The sequence below is a fragment of the Microtus oregoni genome, unplaced genomic scaffold, assembly GCF_018167655.1.
Source record: "Microtus oregoni isolate MIOR12 unplaced genomic scaffold, Mior012 000113F_ref0000058, whole genome shotgun sequence".
Lineage (NCBI taxonomy): Eukaryota > Metazoa > Chordata > Mammalia > Rodentia > Cricetidae > Microtus > Microtus oregoni.
This window is the reverse complement of record NW_024544742.1, coordinates 611,203-636,588: the sequence shown is the minus strand read 5'-3', so window position 1 is coordinate 636,588 and position 25,386 is coordinate 611,203. Positions and strand designations below refer to the sequence as shown.

Sequence of the window (25,386 nt, the reverse complement as noted above, 5' to 3'; positions counted from 1 at the left end):
TTATTTTTACGTTTATTTTATATTCTCTGTATATCTTTGTCCTGGAATAACACTGTAGACCAGGCTGTCCTTGAACTCTCAGAGATCTGACTGTCTCTGCCTCCCAGGCATTGGGAATAAGGCCTGTGCTACAACACCTTGAAGTCACAGAAGACAATCTCCCTCTGCCTCCCAAATGTTGGGATTAAAGGTGTGTACTATCACACCCAACTACTCTCTTTCTTTCCTTTTTGTTTTTTACTTTAAGAACTTTAAGTTTTAGCCTGCATATATTCTTAAGACACTGTAAATCTTTTAAAGATTTTCTTTGTTTTTGAATCTCTCTTTACTATGTATCTCCCTCTTTTTTTCTGACCACATGAGCTTTTAAACTACTGAGCAATATGGGCAGGATTAAAGACGAGGCTTTGGCAGCTAGATCCAGCCTTAGCTTTCAGCCTCATGGTGGAGGTACCAGCTGTAGCCATGTTTATTGCCACAAGTCTATGGCGTTTCAAGGTCCCTGCCAGCAAGCAAGCTGCAGCATTCTGTTCCCAGACCACACTCAGTCAACTGCCTGCCTGAAAGAGTTAGAGTCTGCCCTGTCAGGACAGCCCAGAAGGGGGCATTTTAAAATGGCACTTTTTTCCTGCTACTACTGAAAACAAACAAGCATTCAGTTGGCTTTTATCAACACCATTTAAGTGTTTCTTGGCAGGACCTCTTAAGAGCTGCAGGGTTTTGCAGCTAAAGCTTAGTCAGGAAGCCTCACTTAGATGAGAGTGCTTGCTTGCCTCTAGCAAGCAGAGCACAATGAGAAATTGCTGCTAAAAAGAAAACATGCTTTACTCTATTCTTTCCCAAGCTTTCCCAGGCTTTATGTGGAAGCAGTTGTCCACATGGGCACCATTCTTTTGAAGGAGCTGCGGGCAGCTTCCTGCCACCCAGCTCCCGGCTGCCTGGATAGCTTATGCCCCAAAATAACAACACACAAATTGTATAATTTAAAACAGTGCTTGGCCCATTATATCTAGCCTCTTCTAGGCTAATTCTCACATATTAATTAAGCCCATTTCTAATCTGTGTAGCAGCAAGAGGTGCGCTTACCGGGAGAGATTCAGCATGTCTGCCCTGGTGGCAGGCAGCATGGCATCTTCCCCTGAAAGGAGAGGAAATGATGTCTGCTTCACTTCCCTCTTCCTCACGGCATTCTGTTCTGTCGACTTCACCCACCTAAGGGCTGGCCTATCAAATGGGCCAAGGCAGTTTCTTGATTAACCAATGACCTCCCTCCACCTACCACAAATTCCATTCATCAATATCTCTACAGAAGGTGTTATTTAATGCCTTTCAAGTGTACAGGGGTTCTGTAAAGGCCTTACCACACTGATTTCACTCATAAGGTTTCTTTCTAGTGCGCATTCTTTTATGAATGTGAAGACTAGTTTCATGTTCAAAGGTCTTAACACACTGATTGGATTCATAGGGTTTCTAACCAGTATGTGATCTTTTATGCCTTTGAAGTTGACTATGACATGCAAAGGCCTTGCCACACTGATTGCATTCATAGGGTTTCTCTCCAGTGTGTATTGTTTTATGTATTTGAAGACTACTAAGTTGGGTAAATGCCTTCCCACACTGATTACATTCATAGGGTTTCTCTCCAGTATGTGTTCTTTTAGGCAATTGAAGGGAACTATGATGCGCAAAGGCCTTATCACACTGATTACATTCATAGGGTTTCTCTCCAGTATGTGTTCTTTTATGCAATTGAAGGGAACTATGATGTGCATAGGCCTTACCACACTGATTACATTCATAGGGTTTCTCTCCAGTATGTGTTCTTTTATGGTATTGAAGGTGACTGTGACGTGCAAAGGCCTTAGCACACTGATTACATTCATAGGGTCTCTCTCCAGTATGTGTTCTTTTATGTTTTTGAAGATCACTGTTGTCAGCAAATGCCTTACCGCACTGATTACATTCATGGGGTTTCTCTCCAGTATGTGTTCTTTTATGCAATTTAAGATAATAACGACGTGCATAGGCCTTAACACACTGATTACATTCATAGGGTTTCTCTCCATTATGTGTTCTTTTATGGTATTGAAGGTGACTGTGATGTGCAAAGGCCTTACCACACTGATTACATTCATAGGGTTTCTCTCCAGTATGTGTTCTTTTATGCAATTGAAGGGAACTATGATGCGCAAAGGCCTTATCACACTGATTACATTCATAGGGTTTCTCTCCAGTATGTGTTCTTTTATGTCTTTGAAGAGCACTGTTGTCAGCAAAGGGCTTACCACACTGATTACATTCATAGGGTTTCTCTCCAGTATGTGTTCTTTTATGCAATTGAAGATAATAGTGATATGCAAAGGCCTTACCACCCTGATTACATTCATAGGGTTTCTCTCCAGTATGTGTTCTTTTATGGCTTTGAAGAGCACTGTTGTCAGCAAAGGCCTTACCACACTGATTACATTCATAGGGTTTCTCTCCAGTATGTGTTCTTTTATGGTATTGAAGGTGACTGTGACGTGCAAAGGCCTTACCACACTGATTACATTCACAGGGTTTCTCTCCAGTATGTATTCTTTTATGTCTTTGAAGAGCACTGTTGTCAGCAAAGGGCTTACCACACTGATTACATTCATAGGGTTTCTCTCCAGTATGTGTTCTTTTATGGTATTGAAGGTGACTGTGACGTGCAAAGGCCTTACCACATTGATTACATTCATAGGGTTTCTCTCCAGTATGTGTTCTTTTATGTTTTTGAAGATCACTGTTGTCAGCAAATGCCTTACCGCACTGATTACATTCATGGGGTTTCTCTCCAGAATGTATTCTTTTATGTCTTTGAAGAGCACTGTTGTCAGCAAAGGGCTTACCACACTGATTACATTCATAGGGTTTCTCTCCAGTATGTGTTCTTTTATGGTATTGAAGGTGACTGTGACGTGCAAAGGCCTTACCACACTGATTACATTCATAGGGTTTCTCTCCAGTATGTGTTCTTTTATGCAATTGAAGGGAACTATGATGCGCAAAGGCCTTATCACACTGATTACATTCATAGGGTTTCTCTCCAGTATGTGTTCTTTTATGTCTTTGAAGAGCACTGTTGTCAGCAAAGGGCTTACCACACTGATTACATTCATAGGGTTTCTCTCCAGTATGTGTTCTTTCATGCAATTGAAGATAATAGTGATATGCAAAGGCCTTACCACACTGATTACATTCATAGGGTTTCTCTCCAGTATGTGTTCTTTTATGGCTTTGAAGAGCACTGTTGTCAGCAAAGGCCTTACCACACTGATTACATTCATAGGGTTTCTCTCCAGTATGTGTTCTTTTATGGTATTGAAGGTGACTGTGACGTGCAAAGGCCTTAGCACACTGATTACATTCATAGGGTCTCTCTCCAGTATGTGTTCTTTTATGTTTTTGAAGATCACTGTTGTCAGCAAATGCCTTACCGCACTGATTACATTCATGGGGTTTCTCTCCAGTATGTGTTCTTTTATGCAATTTAAGATAATAACGACGTGCATAGGCCTTAACACACTGATTACATTCATAGGGTTTCTCTCCATTATGTGTTCTTTTATGGTATTGAAGGTGACTGTGATGTGCAAAGGCCTTACCACACTGATTACATTCATAGGGTTTCTCTCCAGTATGTGTTCTTTTATGCAATTGAAGGGAACTATGATGCGCAAAGGCCTTATCACACTGATTACATTCATAGGGTTTCTCTCCAGTATGTGTTCTTTTATGTCTTTGAAGAGCACTGTTGTCAGCAAAGGGCTTACCACACTGATTACATTCATAGGGTTTCTCTCCAGTATGTGTTCTTTTATGCAATTGAAGATAATAGTGATATGCAAAGGCCTTACCACACTGATTACATTCATAGGGTTTCTCTCCAGTATGTGTTCTTTTATGGCTTTGAAGAGCACTGTTGTCAGCAAAGGCCTTACCACACTGATTACATTCATAGGGTTTCTCTCCAGTATGTGTTCTTTTATGGTATTGAAGGTGACTGTGACGTGCAAAGGCCTTACCACACTGATTACATTCACAGGGTTTCTCTCCAGTATGTATTCTTTTATGTCTTTGAAGAGCACTGTTGTCAGCAAAGGGCTTACCACACTGATTACATTCATAGGGTTTCTCTCCAGTATGTGTTCTTTTATGGTATTGAAGGTGACTGTGACGTGCAAAGGCCTTACCACATTGATTACATTCATAGGGTTTCTCTCCAGTATGTGTTCTTTTATGTTTTTGAAGATCACTGTTGTCAGCAAATGCCTTACCGCACTGATTACATTCATGGGGTTTCTCTCCAGAATGTATTCTTTTATGTCTTTGAAGAGCACTGTTGTCAGCAAAGGGCTTACCACACTGATTACATTCATAGGGTTTCTCTCCAGTATGTGTTCTTTTATGGTATTGAAGGTGACTGTGACGTGCAAAGGCCTTACCACACTGATTACATTCATAGGGTTTCTCTCCAGTATGTGTTCTTTTATGCAATTGAAGGGAACTATGATGCGCAAAGGCCTTATCACACTGATTACATTCATAGGGTTTCTCTCCAGTATGTGTTCTTTTATGTCTTTGAAGAGCACTGTTGTCAGCAAAGGGCTTACCACACTGATTACATTCATAGGGTTTCTCTCCAGTATGTGTTCTTTCATGCAATTGAAGATAATAGTGATATGCAAAGGCCTTACCACACTGATTACATTCATAGGGTTTCTCTCCAGTATGTGTTCTTTTATGGTATTGAAGGTGACTGTGACGTGCAAAGGCCTTACCACACTGATTACATTCACAGGGTTTCTCTCCAGTATGTATTCTTTTATGTCTTTGAAGAGCACTGTTGTCAGCAAAGGGCTTACCACACTGATTACATTCATAGGGTTTCTCTCCAGTATGTGTTCTTTTATGGTATTGAAGGTGACTGTGACGTGCAAAGGCCTTACCACATTGATTACATTCATAGGGTTTCTCTCCAGTATGTGTTCTTTTATGTTTTTGAAGATCACTGTTGTCAGCAAATGCCTTACCGCACTGATTACATTCATGGGGTTTCTCTCCAGTATGTGTTCTTTTATGCAATTTAAGATAATAACGACGTGCATAGGCCTTAACACACTGATTACATTCATAGGGTTTCTCTCCAGTATGTGTTCTTTTATGTCTTTGAAGAGCACTGTTGTCAGCAAAGGGCTTACCACACTGATTACATTCATAGGGTTTCTCTCCAGTATGTGTTCTTTTATGCAATTGAAGATAATAGTGATATGCAAAGGCCTTACCACACTGATTACATTCATAGGGTTTCTCTCCAGTATGTGTTCTTTTATGGCTTTGAAGAGCACTGTTGTCAGCAAAGGCCTTACCACACTGATTACATTCATAGGGTTTCTCTCCAGTATGTGTTCTTTTATGGTATTGAAGGTGACTGTGACGTGCAAAGGCCTTACCACACTGATTACATTCACAGGGTTTCTCTCCAGTATGTATTCTTTTATGTCTTTGAAGAGCACTGTTGTCAGCAAAGGGCTTACCACACTGATTACATTCATAGGGTTTCTCTCCAGTATGTGTTCTTTTATGGTATTGAAGGTGACTGTGACGTGCAAAGGCCTTACCACATTGATTACATTCATAGGGTTTCTCTCCAGTATGTGTTCTTTTGTTTTTGAAGATCACTGTTGTCAGCAAATGCCTTACCGCACTGATTACATTCATGGGGTTTCTCTCCAGTATGTGTTCTTTTATGCAATTTAAGATAATAACGACGTGCATAGGCCTTAACACACTGATTACATTCATAGGGTTTCTCTCCAGTGTGTATTGTTTTATGTATTTGAAGACTACTAAGTTGGGTAAATGCCTTACCACACTGATTACATTCATAGGGTTTCTCTCCAGTATGTGTTCTTTTATGCAATTGAAGGGAACTATGATGCGCAAAGGCCTTATCACACTGATTACATTCATAGGGTTTCTCTCCAGTATGTGTTCTTTTATGCAATTGAAGGGAACTATGATGTGCATAGGCCTTACCACACTGATTACATTCACAGGGTTTCTCTCCAGTATGTGTTCTTTTATGCAATTGAAGATAATAGTGATATGCAAAGGCCTTACCACACTGATTACATTCATAGGGTTTCTCTCCAGTATGTGTTCTTTTATGTCTTTGAAGAGCGCTGTTGTCAGCAAAGGCCTTACCACACTGATTACATTCATAGGGTTTCTCTCCAGTATGTGTTCTTTTATGGTATTGAAGGTGACTGTGACGTGTAAAGGCCTTACCACACTGATTACATTCACAGGGTTTCTCTCCAGTATGTATTCTTTTATGTCTTTGAAGAGCACTGTTGTCAGCAAAGGGCTTACCACACTGATTACATTCATAGGGTTTCTCTCCAGTATGTGTTCTTTTATGGTATTGAAGGTGACTGTGACGTGCAAAGGCCTTACCACATTGATTACATTCATAGGGTTTCTCTCCAGTATGTGTTCTTTTATGTTTTTGAAGATCACTGTTGTCAGCAAATGCCTTACCGCACTGATTACATTCATGGGGTTTCTCTCCAGTATGTGTTCTTTTATGCAATTTAAGATAATAACGACGTGCATAGGCCTTAACACACTGATTACATTCATAGGGTTTCTCTCCATTATGTGTTCTTTTATGGTATTGAAGGTGACTGTGATGTGCAAAGGCCTTACCACACTGATTACATTCATAGGGTTTCTCTCCAGTATGTGTTCTTTTATGCTTTTGAAGAGCACTGTTGTCAGCTAAGGCCTTAGCACACTGATTACATTTATAGGGTTTCTCTCCAGTATGTGTTCCTTTATGAGTTTGAAGAACAATGTATTGAGTAAAGTCTTTACCACACTGATTCTATTCGGAGGGTTTCTCTCCAGTATGTGTTCTTTTATGACTTTGAAGATGATTGGGATGAACAAAGGTTTTATCACATTGCTTAATTTTAGACCATTTTTCTCCGGTATGTGTTTTTTCATTCCTTAGAAGATGAGTGTTATAACACAAGGCTTTAGCACAGTGAGAATATATGGAAAACGTCGCTCCAGTTTGATTTCTTTCAATCCTGCAAGGATAATTTACGCATGTAAAAGTTTCACCACATTCAATGCACTGTTAAATCTCATCTCTATATGAATTAACTTCATATTTTTCCAATTGTAAAAAAGAATCAAACATTACGATTCTATAACTTTGTTTTGAATCATGTTTTATTCACCCATTAGGGGTTATTTTGCAACTCAAAAAATATTTGTGATGATAATTTCCATTGTGCCATGGTTTACTTTTTCATCTATACCTATATTTTTCTATTATATTTTTTAGATTTTTGAAGAGAACTGCATACACTGAGTGCTTTACCAACTTTACTACATTTATAAATTTTACTATATTGTGAATCATTATACATTTGCTAAGTGAACTAAGACACCTAAAAGTATTTGCACAGACCTAGAACTCATCGTGGTTTTTTTCATAATGTGAGTTTATGTATTAACAATGATGGTAGAAAATGAATTAACTTTGTATTCTTGGATCAAATTCAACAAGTATACTCTGCATAGGAACTACATTTTATCTTCTTAATTGTTCTTAAGGAGAGGTATGCTAAATATTTCCATATCCCTATGCTCATACTCTTGTGTCAACAATAACATATGATACATATATGAAAGGAAGCATAGTCAATAAAAGATTTCCACATTGAATCCTCACAGTTTGACTTTCTGTTAAATACAGACTTGTGGTATAGATATTAAGGTTTCTCCACAACATCTGCCCCTTGATCCTTGACTCCAGCAGCTGCTTTCATTAAACTTAACACAGTCACAAAAAGTATGAGTAATACAAGGCTTACCATGGGCTATTGATTTAGTAAAAAGTTTTGCAGCTATATTCACCATCACTGAAATGTGTATACATTTTCTGTCATGAGTAACAAGAAACAAATGGACTGGCACATGTATAATATAGTTCTCATGGTTAATGGTAAAATCTGTTTAGTAGTCATTGCTTCCTTTACTTTTTCTTAAATGAATGCCTTGCAAATGGAATTCACATACAGGAAATTGAACTATATGGATTTGTGAGAATTTAATAACCATCGATGCATTTAAAGCTGTGCTTATTTACACTGTTGTTTTGTTTAAAAGTGTCATAACACATTACAAACTTATCAGAGGCACATTGTTATAAACTTGCATAAGAAAATTACCTTGCATGCCTTCTACACCATTGACAATGTTCTTCAGTGTTATGGTCTTCCCAACTGTATCCTAAAATACAGTACCAGAATATGTATGTTATATTATTTAACATTGTGAAATAATTAGCTTATTATTCTAAGCACTATGACTGTGTTATTCACCTCATTATCCTTCTTTCTAAATCAAATTACAGAACAACAACATAAACCAAAAAAGAGTTGTCTCCATATTTTGAAACATGAAAGAAATTTATTTTTACCGATAGTAGTGAGGTTCCTGTAGGTCTCCAGCATCACATCTTTGTAGAGATTCTTCTGGGAAGCATCCAGCAAATCCCACTCTTCCTTAGTGAAGTTGATATGCACATCATCATAGGTCACTGCCTTCAAAAATATACCACACGTGTGTACAATTTAAGCATGACAGTGGCAACATTGCAATGCATACTTCTTTGAAAGTACAGTTGTATGATTCTGGTGTTATCCACTCTTATTCCATGACATAGACAGTCACTTTAGAATGAAATTTAAAAGGAGAGTCAATTCTTTTATTTCTGTTCCCTTTATACCACCTTATAAGAGAAATATCTATTCATAGGGAGAGAAAAACAGAAAAGATCAACAGTACATTGTATGCATGAGAATATTGAAAAAAAATTACTGACTACAGAAAGGAAAAAAAGATGGACAAACTAGGTGTATTGAAGTATTGTGCCTTTAACCACAACACTCAGAAAACAGAGGTGGGAATGTTTGTCTCTGAGTTGAATGCCAGTGAAGTCTAAGCAATCAGGTCCAGGAGAGGTGGAAATACACATTGAGACCCTGTTTCTATTGCAAACTGGAATGAAACAAACAATGGGATAGAAAGAACTGAAAGACTTTTATGGAACTTCCCACAAAGAATTGTTTTCACTCCCGTTAATGACTCAGAATACTCAGGCAGTATTAATGTTATGAATACATGGCATCTTGGCAATCAGAGTGATGTCCTCTGTCAATTTTTAAAATTCTAGAAATTATGAAGCTCAGCACAGCAGCATATACTTGACATAAAAAATACCTACATTCTAGCACCATCATCCAATAACATAAAAACAAATAGAGCTAGGAATGATGCCTCCCATTAGTTACAGGAATTGAGAGCCACGCAGTTACTCAGATAAGCAAATGAAACAATTAAAACAGCAGGTTACCAAAGTCCTGAGGACTGAATAACAACTGTTTCTGCTATATTTTATGTGATTTAGAAATCGAGCCCATAATGATGTTAAAAGCATTTTAGTATAAGTAGTAAGCTGGCGGATTAATGTCAAGCATAACACAGTAGATTTAAATGTCAGGAAATTATTTGAGGGTATTGCGATTCATTGGATACAATGAGGAATTTTATATAGAAGGGCTTCTTCTCCTACGAAAGATCCACAGAAAATTGAAAGAAAACCACTATGGAGAGAAACTTGTTCAAATACATGATCTTTTCTGGGAGGTTGTTCATTCAGTCAAGTACATTGTGAACCCAGTTACTATTAGTTCATGGTCAACAATGGAAAAAATGCATTTAGTCATTTCAATGATTCCCATTTAATGTTGCTTGAAGAAGGATGCTTTAAAGAAATACAACACCACCTCAGAATTGAGAAATAAATGTATACTTATTTAGGGATGGACTCTTAAATCAGAATCTTATGCTTGAACAGAGATCAGAATCTGAATCACACAGCCACAAAAGAGGCCAAACTCATGCTCTACATTGGCAAGTATAGTATAAGATGCCATGCCCCAATGGGCGGGAAACCACTGGCTGTAATTCTTTCTACAGCATCTCCCCCATTTGTATAAATAAGAGAGTTCTAAGCCCAATACAAAATTATATACAATAAGAATAATATATTCAACAATTTTCCCATCCTACCTAGTTTAATTCTTGTTTAATAAATAATTTGGACAAGTCATGAGAGGACAGTAACTACAGCTATCTAGTTTTCAACCCCATTGAATCTGAGAAGGGAAATATTACTTGAGTAAGCAGGAAGTGCAATCAAGCAACTTTTCAAAATGTGCAACAGAGCTGGAGAGATGGCTCAGAGGTTAAGAGCACTGACAGCTCTTCCAGAGGTCCTGAGTTCAATTCCCAGCAACTACATGGTGGCTCAGAGTCATCTATGGTGAGATCTGGTGTCCTCTTCTGGCAAGCATACAGGGAAAGAATGTTGTATACATAATAAATAAATAAATCTTAACAAAACCCAAAATGTGCAAAAAATTACAGAGATAACTGGCTACCTGGGCAATCATGCAAAGTCTCATTTGCAACATTGAAGGGACCAACTTTTGTTATGACCTAGAATAACTGACAGATCATTTTCAGAGGTAGGAAATTTTTCAAAACCATCTTACCCTGTCTTGTCAAGATTTAACAGACCTGTTTATCCATATTCAGACACCATCTATCTTTTCAGTAGTTGAGGCATGAGCATGTTTTTGCCCAAAAGACAGTTTTGCCAAGAAAAAACAAGCTCCAAGTGGAGTGCTTTCGGTGCTCAACATTCTCTGGGGGAATAAATCAATGCTACCAGGAGCAATAGTGCCTCACTTCAACAGAAGTCTAAGTTAGTTAAATGCCATATTCTACAGTTCTTTGAAGTGGTTGAAGATTACCTATCTATGCAGAATATAATCTGTACTTATCTAAAGAACCTGATTATTCTAACTATAAGTATGACAAACATAGATGACTATTGATCTATAATTTTTAATACCTATAACTTAAAGACTAAGATTTTATATGAGAACATTATACAAAATTGCAACAAATGAGGACAATGACCTCAAAATGTAAACAATGTATAGGTATCTTGATCAGTGGTAGAAATGTGCATTGCAATATGATAAATATATATCAATATATAAAATATTTTAAGGAGAGGTAGAAGCATGAATGCATATAATATTCAATATGACTTAACATTATATCAATATAAGAATCTATACAAAATCCGGGCGATGGTGGTGCACGCCTTTAATCCCAGCACTCCTAAAAAAAGGCACCCAATGAAATGATAGAATAAAAGTATAGATTTCTGAATCTGCTCTAAATATAATAAAGTGGCATATGTATGTATGATGAGATAAAAGGGTAGATCATTGAAATTGATTTTAAAAGTAACTACTTATTTATATATTTTACATTGATATAGATATGGATGCTTCCTTTTGATACAAACTTGACATTATTTTTGTTAAAACATACTGTCTATGATGTTATATTCTTACTCAAGATATTTTACCTAATACCGCTCACTTAAACATGCAATGAAGATTTCTAGTCCTCAAAAGTTGTATCATAAGCAAATTAGGATATAAAGTACTACAGGTTAGTAGTTTGTTACTTATTATAATTGAAATTATACTCAAGTTAGGTATGTTTTCAACATTATACCGAATTTTATTAGATGATTCAAATGAACATACTTTACAGAAAATGTTTGCTGAAGTAAATCAAACTTTGTCTCCTTGGGGATTAAAAATATACAGAATAGGGGCTGGAGAGATGGCTCAGCGGTTAAGAGCACTGACTGCTCTTCCAGAGGACCCGGGTTCGATTCCCAGCACCCACATGGCAGCTCACAACTGTCTGAAAATGCAGTTCCATGAGATCTGACACCTTCACACCAACGAACATAATAAAGTTAAATAAATAAAAAGTTTAAAAAAAAAAAAAAAAAAAAAAAATATACAGAATATTCTGAAAATATACAAAAAGGATATTCTATTAATTATTCAGCATGTAAAATACTTTTACAAAAATTCGAGCCCTAAATTTAAAAATTAGGAGAGATTATTTGTGGAATCTTAATAATTTTCTGAAATTGCTGCAAGGCATTTACCATCTATAGTCCACTATTTGGGAAAAAAATTCAAACCAGTAATTAGAAACAAACTATAAAAGGTGACAAAGATTTAAATAGTCAAAGAGAATTATCATCTAACGCAGAGAAAAAAATTGGTTTAGTGGAAATAAAAATAGGACGCACATACGGATTGTTTGGATCTGAAGTTTGGTTACATTCAAGACATTTTTCTTGATACAGGGTTTCTCTGTAGCCTTGTAACGTGTACTGGAAGTAGCTCTTGTAGACCAGGCTGGCCTCAAACTCCACCTGCCTCTGCCATCCAAGTGCTGGGATTAAAGGTATGAGCCACCACCTCATGGTCTTCATTCTAGGCATTTTAACCTCTATGCATTCCCCTATAGGAATTTTACTGCAGAGGAAAGATATTATTTTAAAATCAATATTTTTACCATATAAACAGACAAAAAGCTATAAAGTTATGTGGGAAAAAATCTGAGTTGATATTAAAAAGAAAATTGAAAATTCATCTATTAGCAAGAATTGACCAAGGTTAAATTATAGACTGTTTTACTAATGTTAAAATTGAATCATAATGGACAGCAAGTAAACACTGGCAAAGTGCTTGCAGTAACTTCTTGGTAGAGATTAACAACAAATATCTCTTTTGCCATAATATTAATAATCATAATGATCATCCTGACTCATTTCAGACTTAAGGAAGTCTTTTGAGTTCAAGCATGCCTGCTGTACTTCTTCCAGTAAACTTGAGGGCTGTGAATAACATCTGCGTCAACCAACAGAAAAAGCATTTTGCCCAGCTGAAAGAGTCCATTTTTTCTATTAAGATTTGGGCTAGTGCAGGCCAGCCAAGGGCACTCCTTCTTAGTGATTAGAAGCTGCTTAGCTGAATCAGATAATGCACAGGTTTGAGCTGCCTCCAAGCACAGTGCAGGGAAGTGGGGAGCTGACTGTACTGCTTTTGATCTGCCTTTTGGCTATATTTAGTATATATGCTGGCTGAGAAATAAACTCAGGCTGTTTTCTATTGACCTTTCATCCTCTAGGTCTAACGTATGATTCTGTCTTCATTTCTCTTAATTTAACTTTTCCTAAGCCTCAGCATCCCCTCCAAGGGAAGCCCTAGTTGAATTTTGCTAGACTGATTAAATGGGGTATCCTGTCTCTTTAAGTCCTCAGACTGAATGCTGTTTCTACAAACACTCAATCCTCAGCTCCTCTCTCGTACCACCTTATATTCCTCTCTCTGTCCAGACAGGTCACTTTCTTTCTGCAAATCTTTGGTGATAGGATTAAAGATATGAGACACCAGCATTTGACTCTACAAACTAGTGTGACTACTGGGATTAAAGCTATGTGTCAGCCTTGCCTGTGGTGTAAGGCTGGCCATGGCATCTGTTTTACTTTATGATCATCAGGCAAGCTTTATTATTAAAATATAAATGAAAAAATAAAATTAAATAATTAGAAGCAAGCATCTGAGATCAAGAAGAGAAATGTAGAACTGTTTATCACCAAAGAGTATAAGAAATATTCTGAGGGGCTTGAGAGATGGGTCAGTGGTTAAGAGCATTGCCTGCTCTTCCAAAGGTCCTGAGTTCAATTCCCGGCAAGCACGTGGTGGCTCACAACCATCTGGAATGTGGTCTGGTGCCCTCTTCTGGATTGCAGACATACAGAGACAGAACATTGTATACATAATAAATAAATAAATAAATATTTAAAAAAAAAGAAAAAGAAATATTCTGAGTACAAGATGGTGAAGGTCCATCATTTTCAAAGACAATGAATGATATGATTAAATTATAGTTCACAAAATCAGCAATATAGATGACACTATTGACAAAACAAGAGACAAACACAAATATATATATATATATACACATATACATATATATGTTTCTTAAAAAAGAATTGTATATATGTGTGTGTGTGTGTGTGTGTGTGTTTCTTAAAGAAGAACTATAAGGTTGTAATCAAAATCAATTCCTGAGAAATCACTGGCCATCATGCATCCTGTACACTCCTGTTCCTTCCTTCCTTTTTTTTTTTTTTTGGTTTCTCGAATAGAGACAGGGTTTCTCTGTGGTTTTGGTTCCTGTCCTGGAACTAGCTCTTGTAGACCAGGCTGGTCTCAAACTCACAAAGATCCGCCTGCCTCTGCCTCCCAAGTGCTGGGATTATAGGCATGGGCCACCACTGCCTGGCATGGAGGAAGTCTTATAGAGATGCTACTTCATGGCCTGCTAGACAGCTAGCATACACTTAGGTGAGGACCTGACTAAAAGCCCATTCACCTGGTTGCCTGGGAGACAGCCTAATGTGTTTTCCCACTCAATACAGTGTTTGGATAATAAACAAAAAGAGATCTTCGAGAGATCTTGCCCTACAAGGATGACCCTATAAATTGCATCTGATCATTCCTAGTGACTCCTTTCCTGTCCAGTTAGGGAAAATAATTATATGTGTTGGACCCACACGGGCTTCAACAATTAACCTATCAACTATCATGTATGTATCTGAATTCAGGTCATCCACAAAAAGAATATGTGCTGAGCCACCTGCTCAGACACATAAAAGCTTTTATCCAGTAAGTCAAGTCTTTCTCAGATTAATAAACACAAGAGAAACAAAACATAAAAAAGAAAGAGATGACCGTTATGAAGATGATCAATAAAAATTATGATTTTGTGTATGATAAGTTTTTACCATTAAATGAATACAAATAGCTTGGCCCAACAATTTATAACTGGACAACTGATAACAAACCAATATTCACAGTGGAAACACTCAAAAAGCTCAAGGGATTATGTATTGATTATACCAACACTTAAGTAGCAAAGATTCAAATTTGAAGATAGCAACAACTGGAAAACATAGAAATGCCAGGAAATGGAAAGAAGCAGGCATCAAAGATGAATAAAAGCAGTCTTTTAACATAAACTTTCCAAAAAACAATAATGACCGGATAAAATTAGAAATTTTCTGAATAAAATTGATGAAGGTCCATTATTTTAAAGATAACCAATAATATATTTAGACTGCAGTCAGATTACAGAAAAAGTAGTATAAAAATCATGTATAATGACTTCTATACTTTTCACAATTATACATAAATAAAAAATGTGCACAATTTTTATGAAAGAATTAAGGGGAAGGATATAAAAAAGCAAAAGCAGATGCAGAAATATATAATCAACTTTTAATCAAAAGACCAAAGAAAGCTTAGGCAAGGAAAAGTGTGGTCTTGACCAATGTTACCCAGCTACTTTTGATTATATGTGTACAGAAATTAAATAAAAACAAACTGCACAACTTTCACAAAGTTATCTCAAAGTAACACTTAAACTGTTGTTTCTCGATGGGCGGTGGTGGCATACGCCTTTAATGCCAGCACTCTGGAGGCAAAGACAGGAGGATCTCTGTGAGTTCGAGGCCAGCCTGGTCTAAAGAGCTAGTTCCAGGACAGGCTCCAAAGCCACAGAGAAACTCTGTCTCGAAAAACCAAAAAAAAAAAAAAACTGTTGTTTTTGACCTCTAACTAGTGATATGTCTTCCAAAGACAGAAACCTCATGATATACTTGCTCTCTTTGCAAACAGAGGAGATCTATTGTGATGGCTCTCCAGCCCCTTGTGTTTTCTTCTGGTTTCAGATAAATGCTGCTCCACTGATATCCAATCCCAAACAACCTAGAAAAATGTTTTAAGGAGTAGTGGGGGAAGCAGGTGGTTGAACATTCGTGCCCGAGCAGTGGTCCCGGGGCTTTGGGGAGCCTGAGAGGGAGAGAGCCAGGGGTGCAGGGGACCATGGGAACAGCCTTCCCAAAGAGCACTGGTCCTATGCACCCTCTACAGGTTCTGGGCACACCTGGGGAGTCCCTGGCAGCCAGAAACAGGAAGAAGAGAGAGTATTACTTAAGGTGAACCCCACGGATAGGGCCCAGATATTGAGGGCCCAGAGCTAGAAGTGATCAAAGCTTCAGGGAGTCAGGGAGATAGAGGAAGAGGATGAGAAGTTAAAGGAGCTAAAAGTGAGGTAGAGAAGCAGATTAATAAGAGTACAACCCCAGGCAATGCTGGCTCGGTGATCATCTCTTGAGGAAAAGATGGAGGCTGATGCCAGTTCCATCTATGTTGGCAATGTGGACTATGGTGCAACAGCAGAAGAGCTGGAAGCTCACTTTCATGAATGTGGTTCAGTCAACTGTGTTACTACAGTCTGTGACAAATTCGGTGCTCCTGCCAAAGGATTTGCCTATGTAGAATTCTTAGACAAAGAGTCAGTGAGGACTTCCCTGGCTTTAGATGATTCCCCATTTAGAGGGAGACAGATTAAGGTGATTCCCATCAGCACAACAGATGGGTTTCCAATATGCCCAATACCGTGCATGAACTGCCAATTACAGCAGCTCCCAGTCTTGATTCTGGGATCAAAAAAAAAGTTAAAAGAAAAGAAAGAAAAACAGAAGATGGAAAAATATTTTTTTAAAAAAGATATACTGTGGAAAGGGGAGAATCCCATAACTAACTGAGGAGGGACCTACTCTTTGTAGTAGGCCAGGCCCAGGGACTAGGGCAGGGGTGACATGTTCCCTCTGGAGATTCAATATAGACACTTCTCAAATGTGCAACCTGCTCCGTTTGCCTGATCCACCTCATTCTCTTTGGGCCTGCTCAAGAGTAGGTGGGCATGGGTGGTAGGAGGGCATTTTTTCAACCAGAGCTCTGGAAGGGCACCAATCTGTTCAGCTTGTTTCCTTCCCTCATCTTCTCCCTGCGTATTGTATACCCTGCCTGCCTTCTCCTGTCCTTTCAGGTCTAGGCAAACTCTGCCTTTCTTTCCTTGGGGCTCCTGCTCTTCAAGATTGTCTGGTGAACTATTGTTTGCTTTTTTGTTTCTTTTTCTGTCTTGAGTGTCTTTCTTTGCAGGTATTTGGAGCGGAAAGAACTCATTCCCAGTGGAGTCTGTGTGAATTACACTTTCCCTTGGAGAAATACACTACTTTGTTTTGGGAAGTTTTGCAGTGTATTTTTGTTGTTGTTGTTGTTGTTCAAGGAGGAGGAAGCTGGATTTTGTTTATTTTTTTTTAAACTCATTTTAAAGGAATGGGGTTTAGGCCGGGCGGTGGTGGTGCACGCCTTTAATCCCAGCCCTCGGGAGGCAGAGGCGGGCGGATCTCTGTGAGTTCGAGACCAGCGTGGTCTACAAGAGCTAGTTCCAGGACAGGCTCCAAAACCAGAGAAACCCTGTCTTGAACCCCCCCCCCAAAAAAAAAGGGATGGGTTTTTTTTTTAAAAACTGTGTCATGAATAAACTTGTTTATGGAAAGAAAGAAATATGATTTAAAATTTATTTTCTCCTACATGGATTATGGTCCAAGATGTGAATTATGCTCTATCTACCTGACCAACACAATACACTTCTGAGAAATGTCTACAGATCAGAAACTCCTTTGCTCCTGGAACTAAGCTTCACTGGATCACACCTTTGCAGCTAGTGGCAGGAATACATTAAAAGCATTCTAATCATGCATCGCTAGAAGATCAATATCATCATTTCCAACCAATTCCTAAGCTATTTGTAATCTTTATAACACAAATCTGAAATTGGAATGCAATACTGACAACTTCTGGAATCTAGATCTTCAGTTTTCTTATCTCTCTTCCCACTGCACACCAAGAGCAGTGCCCCTGTGTGTACTCTGGACAATCAGCATCATATCCTGAATTTCTGGAGACTACCCTGCCCCAATGAATTCATATACAGGGAGGCTCAGAGAATAAGGGCCACTGCCAACATGAACCACATGGACCAACATAACTACAGTCTTGTCATGATCAGTCCAAGTCATAGCAGAAATGATAGTTCAATAGATCTGAACACCCAACACTTACCACGGTATAGCTTGTGATCTTCCTTACTACTCCTTACAGCAGAGGCAGAATAGAATAATGGAAAGAACCCACAAACTGTCTGCCACTAGTACTCCTGATTTCTAACCCTTACCAGAATTCCTCACAGGCTAGGCCCACCCAGCTGTGCCTCACAATATGAGCAGCTCCTCTATCAGTGATCAAATGACTCAGATGGAACATTCCTTCCAGTTCTGCCCTCCCTGCCCAGCAGACAGAGACCTAGTTTAAAAGACTGTATTTAGTACACCTTATTCCACTCTCCTACAGCACATCCTGTTTCTCATCCAAAGCACAGGGTCCTTTCTGTGCACATTCCATTGTACACTCACTTTCCAGTGCAGCCATCCCACTGCCTCAGAGACGGGAAATCCTGCAGACAAACACAGGTCACATTCATAAAGTAATCACTGTTCCTGTGTAACTGTGTTTATTTTGTAAATGTTGTTAAACAAAAACAGACCATGAATTAAAAAACAATCAGGATCATGTTAGGGCTTGCAGGGAGCAAAGACAATGTGAATTTGTTGTACTTTTTATCTCAAAAATTATTTTGAAAAGTTGAAACAGGCTTTATGACCCTGTGCTCCAGAGACTAGGGATTTGTATTAGAGCACAATATATATTTCTCATGTATTTTCCCTAAAGATGAAGATCTTATTCCAGAAAAGTAATGGTCCTGTTAAGCAGGGACACAACATTTTACCCAGATCATCTTTTTTTTTTAATGGTGAAAAAGTGTATATATTTATAATTAGCCAGCTGGGCTCAGTTTAGATGCAGATTATCTATTTTGGATAAACTACTGTAAATATCTCACATTAGCTTTCAAGATAAGGTCAGTCCATACCCAGATTTCCATTGTCTGTGGACTGCAAACAATGGTCAATGAGGACAATCACACAGCATCACAATTGACTACCTGATTCCATATTAGTAATCTCAGTTGACAGAGGAAAGCTCTTAACCTCAGGCTAACCTCTCACTTCCTGTACTGTGTCTACACTAGCTTCAAAGTTGGTCAATGAGTTCAATCCTTCTAACAATCCCTCTATATTTCTATGTCCCCAGTAAAAGTCAGAAAGATCAACAGACACTCATTAACTGCTCTATTTTTCTTTCTAACTGACTAGTGAAGGACAAACCTGGAAGGAGTTGCAGGACTGTCGTCCCAGAACTGGGCAGCAGAGGCAGAATTAGGTGTTCAAAATAATTCTCAATTTTTTTTTTCGAGACAGGGTTTCTCTGTAGATTTGGTGACTGTCCTGAAACTAGATCTTGTAGACCAGGCTGGCCTTGAACTCCAAGAGATCCCGCCCCCCCCCCCCCGCCTTTGCCCCCCCCTCCAAGGGCTGGGATTAAAGGCGTGCACCATCACCGCCCCGCAAAATAATTCTCAATTACACAGCATGAGGCAGGCCTAAAGTATAGGAGACATTGATCTACATAGAATTCAACATAACTTGAAAGAAATGAAACGAAACTATTAATGACTTAGAAACATTGGATAACAGAAACAAATAGAGATAAGAGCAGCAAAACACTTAAAGAAAGTATTTGAGCCGGGCGGTGGTGGCACACGCCTTTAATCCCAGCACTCCGGAGGCAGAGGCAGGTGGATCTCTGTGAGTCTGAGGCTAGCATGGTCTACAAGAGCTAGTACCAGGACAGGAACCAAAAAGCTACAGAGAAATCCTGTCTCGAAAATCCAAAAAAAAAAAAAAAAAGAAAAAGAAAAAGAAAAAGAAAAAAAGAAAGTATTTGAAACTGATACCAAAAAGTGATTTTTAAAGTGATGATAATAATGCACTTTTAGATGGGCAGTGTGACTCAGGCCTTTAATCCCAGCACTCAGGAAGCAGAAGCAGGCAGATCGTTGTTAGTTTGAGGCCAACCTGGTCTACAAGAGCTTGTTCTAGGACAGGCTCCAAAACTACAAAGAAATCCTTTTTCAAAAGACCAAAAAAAAAGGTGCACTTTTAAGATTAAATAAAATTTTCTATATTGATTTTAAAAAAGAGTAGGCTTTTCCCTAGGAGAGGGGAGGTCATTTACAAGAGATAGATTGATGGTGCCCTTATACATATGTTGACTTCTGAGATCTGTAACCTGACACATAGAGTTAGGAAATGGCCTGTTTTGCAAATCTCCAAGTCGACATAACTCTGTCAAGCAAGACTGATCCTATTTCTTACCAAATTGAATTTCTTCCCAAATTACATATTGAATACAATGCTCATCAAAATCCAAGAAAAATTCTTCAAAGACTTCAAAAGAATGGTATTCAAATTCATATGAAAAAAAAACAAAAAAAAACCAGGAAAGCCAAAACAATCCTATACAATAAAAGAACTTCTGGAAGCATCACAATCCCTGACTTCAATCTTTACTACAGAGCTACAATACTGAAAACAGCCTGGTATTCTTGTAAGAAAAGACAGGAGGAACAATGGAACTGAACAGAAGACTCAGATATCAACCCACACATCTTCAAACACCTGATTTTCGACAGGGAACAAAAAAATATCAAATGGAAAAAAAGAAAGCATATTTAACAAGTGGTGCTGCATAACTGGATATCAACATGTAGAAAAATGAAAATAGACCCATATCTATCACCATGCACAAAACTCAAGTCCAAATGGAACAAAGAACTAAACATGAAGCCAGCCATACTGAAGCTTATAGAAGAGAAAGTGGGAGTACACTTGAAGGCATTGGCACAGGGAACCACTTCCTAAATATAACCCCAGCAGCACAGACACTGAGAGAAACAATTAAATGGGACCTCTTGAAACTGAAAAGCTATTGTAAAGCAAAGGACACAGTCAACAAGACAAAATGACAGCGTACAGAATAGGAAAAGATCATCACTAACCCCACATCAGTCAGAGGTCTGATCTTTAAAACATACAAGGAACTTAAGATATTGGACATCAAAAGAACACATAATTCAATAAAAAATGGAGTAAAGACCTAAACAGAGAACTCAACAGAGGAATCTAAAATGGCTGAAAGACACTTAAGGAAATATTCAATATCCTTAGTCATCAGAGAAATGCAAATCAAAACAACTCTGAGATTATAACTGATACCTGAATATATGGCCAAGATCAAAAATACTGATGACAACTTATGCTGGAGAGGTTGTGGGTAAAAGGGAACATTTCTGCATTGCTGGTTGCTGGTATGAATGCAAGCTGGTACAGCCCCTTTAGATGTCAGGGTGGTAATTTCTCAGAAAATTAGGAAACTACCTTTCTCAAGACCCAGTAATACCACTTTGGGGTATATTTCCAAAGGATGCTCAATCGTGCCACAAGGACATGTGCTCAACTATGTTCATAGCAGCATTGTTTGTCCTAGCCAGAACCTGGAAACAACCTAAATGCTGCTCAACTGAAGAATGGATAAGAAAAATGTGGTACATTTACACCACGGAGTGCTACACAGCAGAAAAAATAATGACATCTTGAATTTTGCAGGGAAATGGATAGAACTTGCAAACATTATTTTGCATGAGGTAACCCAGACCCAAAAAGACAATTATCACATGTACTCGCTCATAAGTGGTTTTAAAGCACAAAGCAAAGAAAGCCAGTCTACAGACCACAAATCCCAGATCTTAGACAAAAATGAGGATGCTAAGAGAGACTTACAGAGCTCTAATCTACATGGGAAGTATAAAGTAGAAAATGACAAGATCTCCTGAGTAAACTGGGTGCCTGCGGACCGTGGGAGAGGGTTGAAGTGGGGAATGGAGAGGCAGGGAGTGAAGCAAAGAAAATTGTAGAGCTCAATAAATACCAATAAAAAAAGATCGGTCATATCTGCAAAGGATGGTTGTCTAATTGCAAAATCAATGTTCCTTGACTCAAGATAACCTTCCTAATCTGGACACCCACACAATCTGGTCTGTGTTCATTCACATGACATTAATTTACACATGCTGGGCAATTACAAACCACTCCTGCTACCACAGTCAGGCCCTTTTCCATAGCGGTTGCTCCAACAGCTGATTGCCTATGCTGTGCCCCCCGCAGTGCACACAATGATCTATTCTTCCTATTGTGGTCTGAGGAGAGAAAAAATTCTCCATATGCAAATCTTTCTCCTGCGACTGCATGGGGCAGTCAATTACATGCCTCAAATGCATTATTTTATTTTATTGGGTTTTTTTCTGAGACAGGGTATCTCTGTAGCTTTGGTGACTGTCCTGGAACTAGCTCTTGTAGACCAGCCTGGCTTCCAACTCACAGAGATCTGCATTCATCTGCCTCCCGAATGCTTGCATGCATCACCACTACCCAGCAAATACATAATTTTAATACTGTCAATTGGTACAGTCACTTAAGAACTACGAAGGTGTAATATAGAGGACACTCAAGGTTGCCCAGGAAAGCAACAAAGAGGGACCAAAGCCACCTGAGTCAACATAACAGAAGTTGTCTCAGAAGCAATATTTCTATCTGGACAGAAATGCAGCTCTTCTAGAATTAATATGCCTTCCCACTGAGAAATCACATCATACACTTAGGAGATTAATAAAGAAAGTATCTTTAATGATGTTATGCATTGATCTCTGTCCAATGCTCAAGGGACAGAGGTTAGATAGATTTTTGCATTCAATATATGCTGTTAGTCATAAGTATCCCTTAGGATAATGGTCCAGATTATACTCTGAACAATTGAAATAGAAACAGGCAACTTGCCAGTCTAAATATATAGGCAAAAACATTTTCAGAATATTTTCTTAAGTATGCCCATGACCTGTTACAGCAGGTCATTCTTCACTGACAGGGTACTAAGGTGAAGATCACAAGGGAGGAGAAAGACTGGACTGGATAAGCAAAAGATAAAAAAAGATAGGGTGGGGAGGTGTTGCAGAAGATAAGTCCCAGCCTAGTAAGCTTAAGAAAAATAGCATCTTAGCTGAGCAGTGGTGGGGCATGCCTTTAATTCCTGCCAGGAGATCTCTGTGAGTTCAAGGCCAGCCTAGTCTATAAAAGCTTGTTCCAGGACGGGCTCCAAAGCTACAGAGAAACTTGAAAAACCGAAAGAAAAAAAATGAAAAAGGAAAAATAGCATCTTGCCAGGTGGTGGTGGCCTATACCTTTAATCCCAAGACACAGGGAGATGAACCCTGTGCCTCTCTGTGAGTTCAAAGCCAGCCTGGTCTATTACTTCCTAGGGGGAAATGAAAGAATTACATGAAGTCAGCAGAAACTATGATACAATGAGACAAATTTAGGGAGAGGCTAGTCCAACAATTCTACACAAAGGGTATACAGGGTACTTCGAAATCTTTGCTACGTCCAGTTGGTACTGAGCACCATAGCTCCATATGGTGGGAAAGGTTGAGTTGTCAAGATCTGAAGCAACCCCTCCACAAAGGCCTGGGCACCAGACCATTATGGGCTCTCCAATGCACATTCCTGGTTTTATTATCAATACATCGGATCCTTAGGGAAGCTCACAGGCTTATGTCCCAGGCTGTTACTTTGTCAGCAAGACCTCCCGGCCTGAGGTCCTAAAGGAAAGCCTTGATTGATCAGGCTAGTCCTTCACTCAACAGTGTTTTACATTTCAAATATGTGTCACTGGTGTAATACTGCTCTCCTGACAGAACTATGCCTCTCTCAAAAAGAAAACTGGAACTTTATGGCATGCCAGGTTTTAAGGTTGGTTGTGACCTGTAATATCTCCTAGAGCAGCTTATCAGGTCTATTCGTTGATATTTGGGTGGGTCTAGTGATTTATTTTTTTTTTATTTTTCAAGACAGGGTTTCTCTGTAGCTTTAGAGCCTGTCCTGGAACTCACTCTTGTAGATCAGGCTGGCCATGAACTCACAGAAATCCACCGGCCTCTGCCTCAAGAGTATTGGAATTAAAGGTGTGCACCACCACCACCCATCAGTGACTTTTTTATTTTTAACTCAGTGATGGCTTCTTTGAAATGGGTTGAGGTCAAATATCTGGACAATCCTGATAAATAATGTATACCTGGGCATTCTAATCTCTACCAGCCCTCATTAGCATAGACTCGCAGTTTGGGTGTTTTAGACGCATTTCTCCATCTGATAAATTCTACTTTGTGAGAGTTAATTATTTTTTAAGCATTGGTCAATCTATTGTATCACCAATTCTACTCTTCTCCATTATGACAGCTACACGACATGTGAGATGCCTTTGATAACCTCCACAAATGTAAATATAAATTCAGATTATATTTAAAGCTTAAATGCAGAGTGCTCAATATTGAGAAGATACTGGAGAAACGAGGCTTCTCTGAGTTTGGCAACTTGTTTCCATGAATGCGGGGACCCTGTTGAAGTTCACTAGGAAGGAGTTTTGGAGCTTCCTGCTCCCAATACTCTAAGGAGGTGAAGCCACAGAGCAAAGTTATTCAGAGGCCTGTCCCTAGGTCCAGGAGTTAGCAGGGGCCATGAGGGACTTCACAATACAGGCAATATGGCGGCGGGTTCCCACCCAGACCCATGGAGGTAACAACATAGTGTTTTCCGCACCTCGCCCTCTGCTCCTCCCCATCAGGAGACAGCGTTCCCTCACTCACCATGTTGTGCTTCTCCATTTTGCCAATGTTCTCAGCTCATCATCTCCCTGCAACAGCAACTGCACCCGAGAACAGGAATCCACTGGTGCCACCTCCTCTAAGAAGCCAAGACTGAAGGCGGCTGCCAGGAAGAGACCTGCACTGCTTCTGACTGGCAGGTCACCTGGAGTTCTGATTGGCTCTTGAGTCCTGAGTGGCTAGAGCACCGCCCATAGAGGGTACAGTGTGCTTAAAGAGACAGAATACTAGCTCCTGTCCATTCCATTCACCCCAAGAGAGAACTTCTCCAGATCTGAGAATACATGCATTTTAATAGCACTGGCCCCTGGCTACTAAAGCAATCAATGTCATCTTCTTGCAATCCTAGGAACTTTCCCTTTTTCTTCCAGCACACTGTGTGACTTGTACGGTGCGCTGTGCTAGGCGGGTGGAGCAATTTCCTGTCCCACAGATGTAAGGATGCCTAGAATACTAACAACTAAAGAGAGTTTTAAAGTTACAAAATGAAATATTTGTTCTGTGGCTTCATTCTCAGGTCAGATGAACGGAATGTACTTTTTACATGGTTTTCACAGGGATTTTACACAACAGGAAAGGGAAAAGCAGGAATGAGATCTCAATCAAGATGATTGGTCTTTCCCCCATCGGAAAGCGGATGATGACTCCATTGTTTATGGGTTTTAATCCTAAAATTTGAAGTAAACTCCTGGCAAATGAATAATAATAAAAAGGGTAGTGTTCATGGAAATTTGAATATGTAGA

The 25,386-nt window shown here is 39.0% G+C and overlaps 1 protein-coding gene across 1 annotated transcript; it reads right to left on the bottom strand.

Moving 5' to 3' along the window:
• Positions 1 to 1,082: 1,082 nt before the first annotated feature.
• On the bottom strand, positions 1,083 to 6,261 carry LOC121443845 (zinc finger protein 844-like; the record flags this gene model as incomplete). The annotated part of the gene is made up of 3 exons (XM_041645606.1): positions 1,083 to 1,138; positions 4,688 to 5,527; positions 6,030 to 6,261. Coding segments are annotated over 3 exons (1,128 nt in total), but the record flags the coding sequence as incomplete, so codon positions are not given.
• Between the last annotated feature and the right edge of the window lie 19,125 nt (positions 6,262 to 25,386).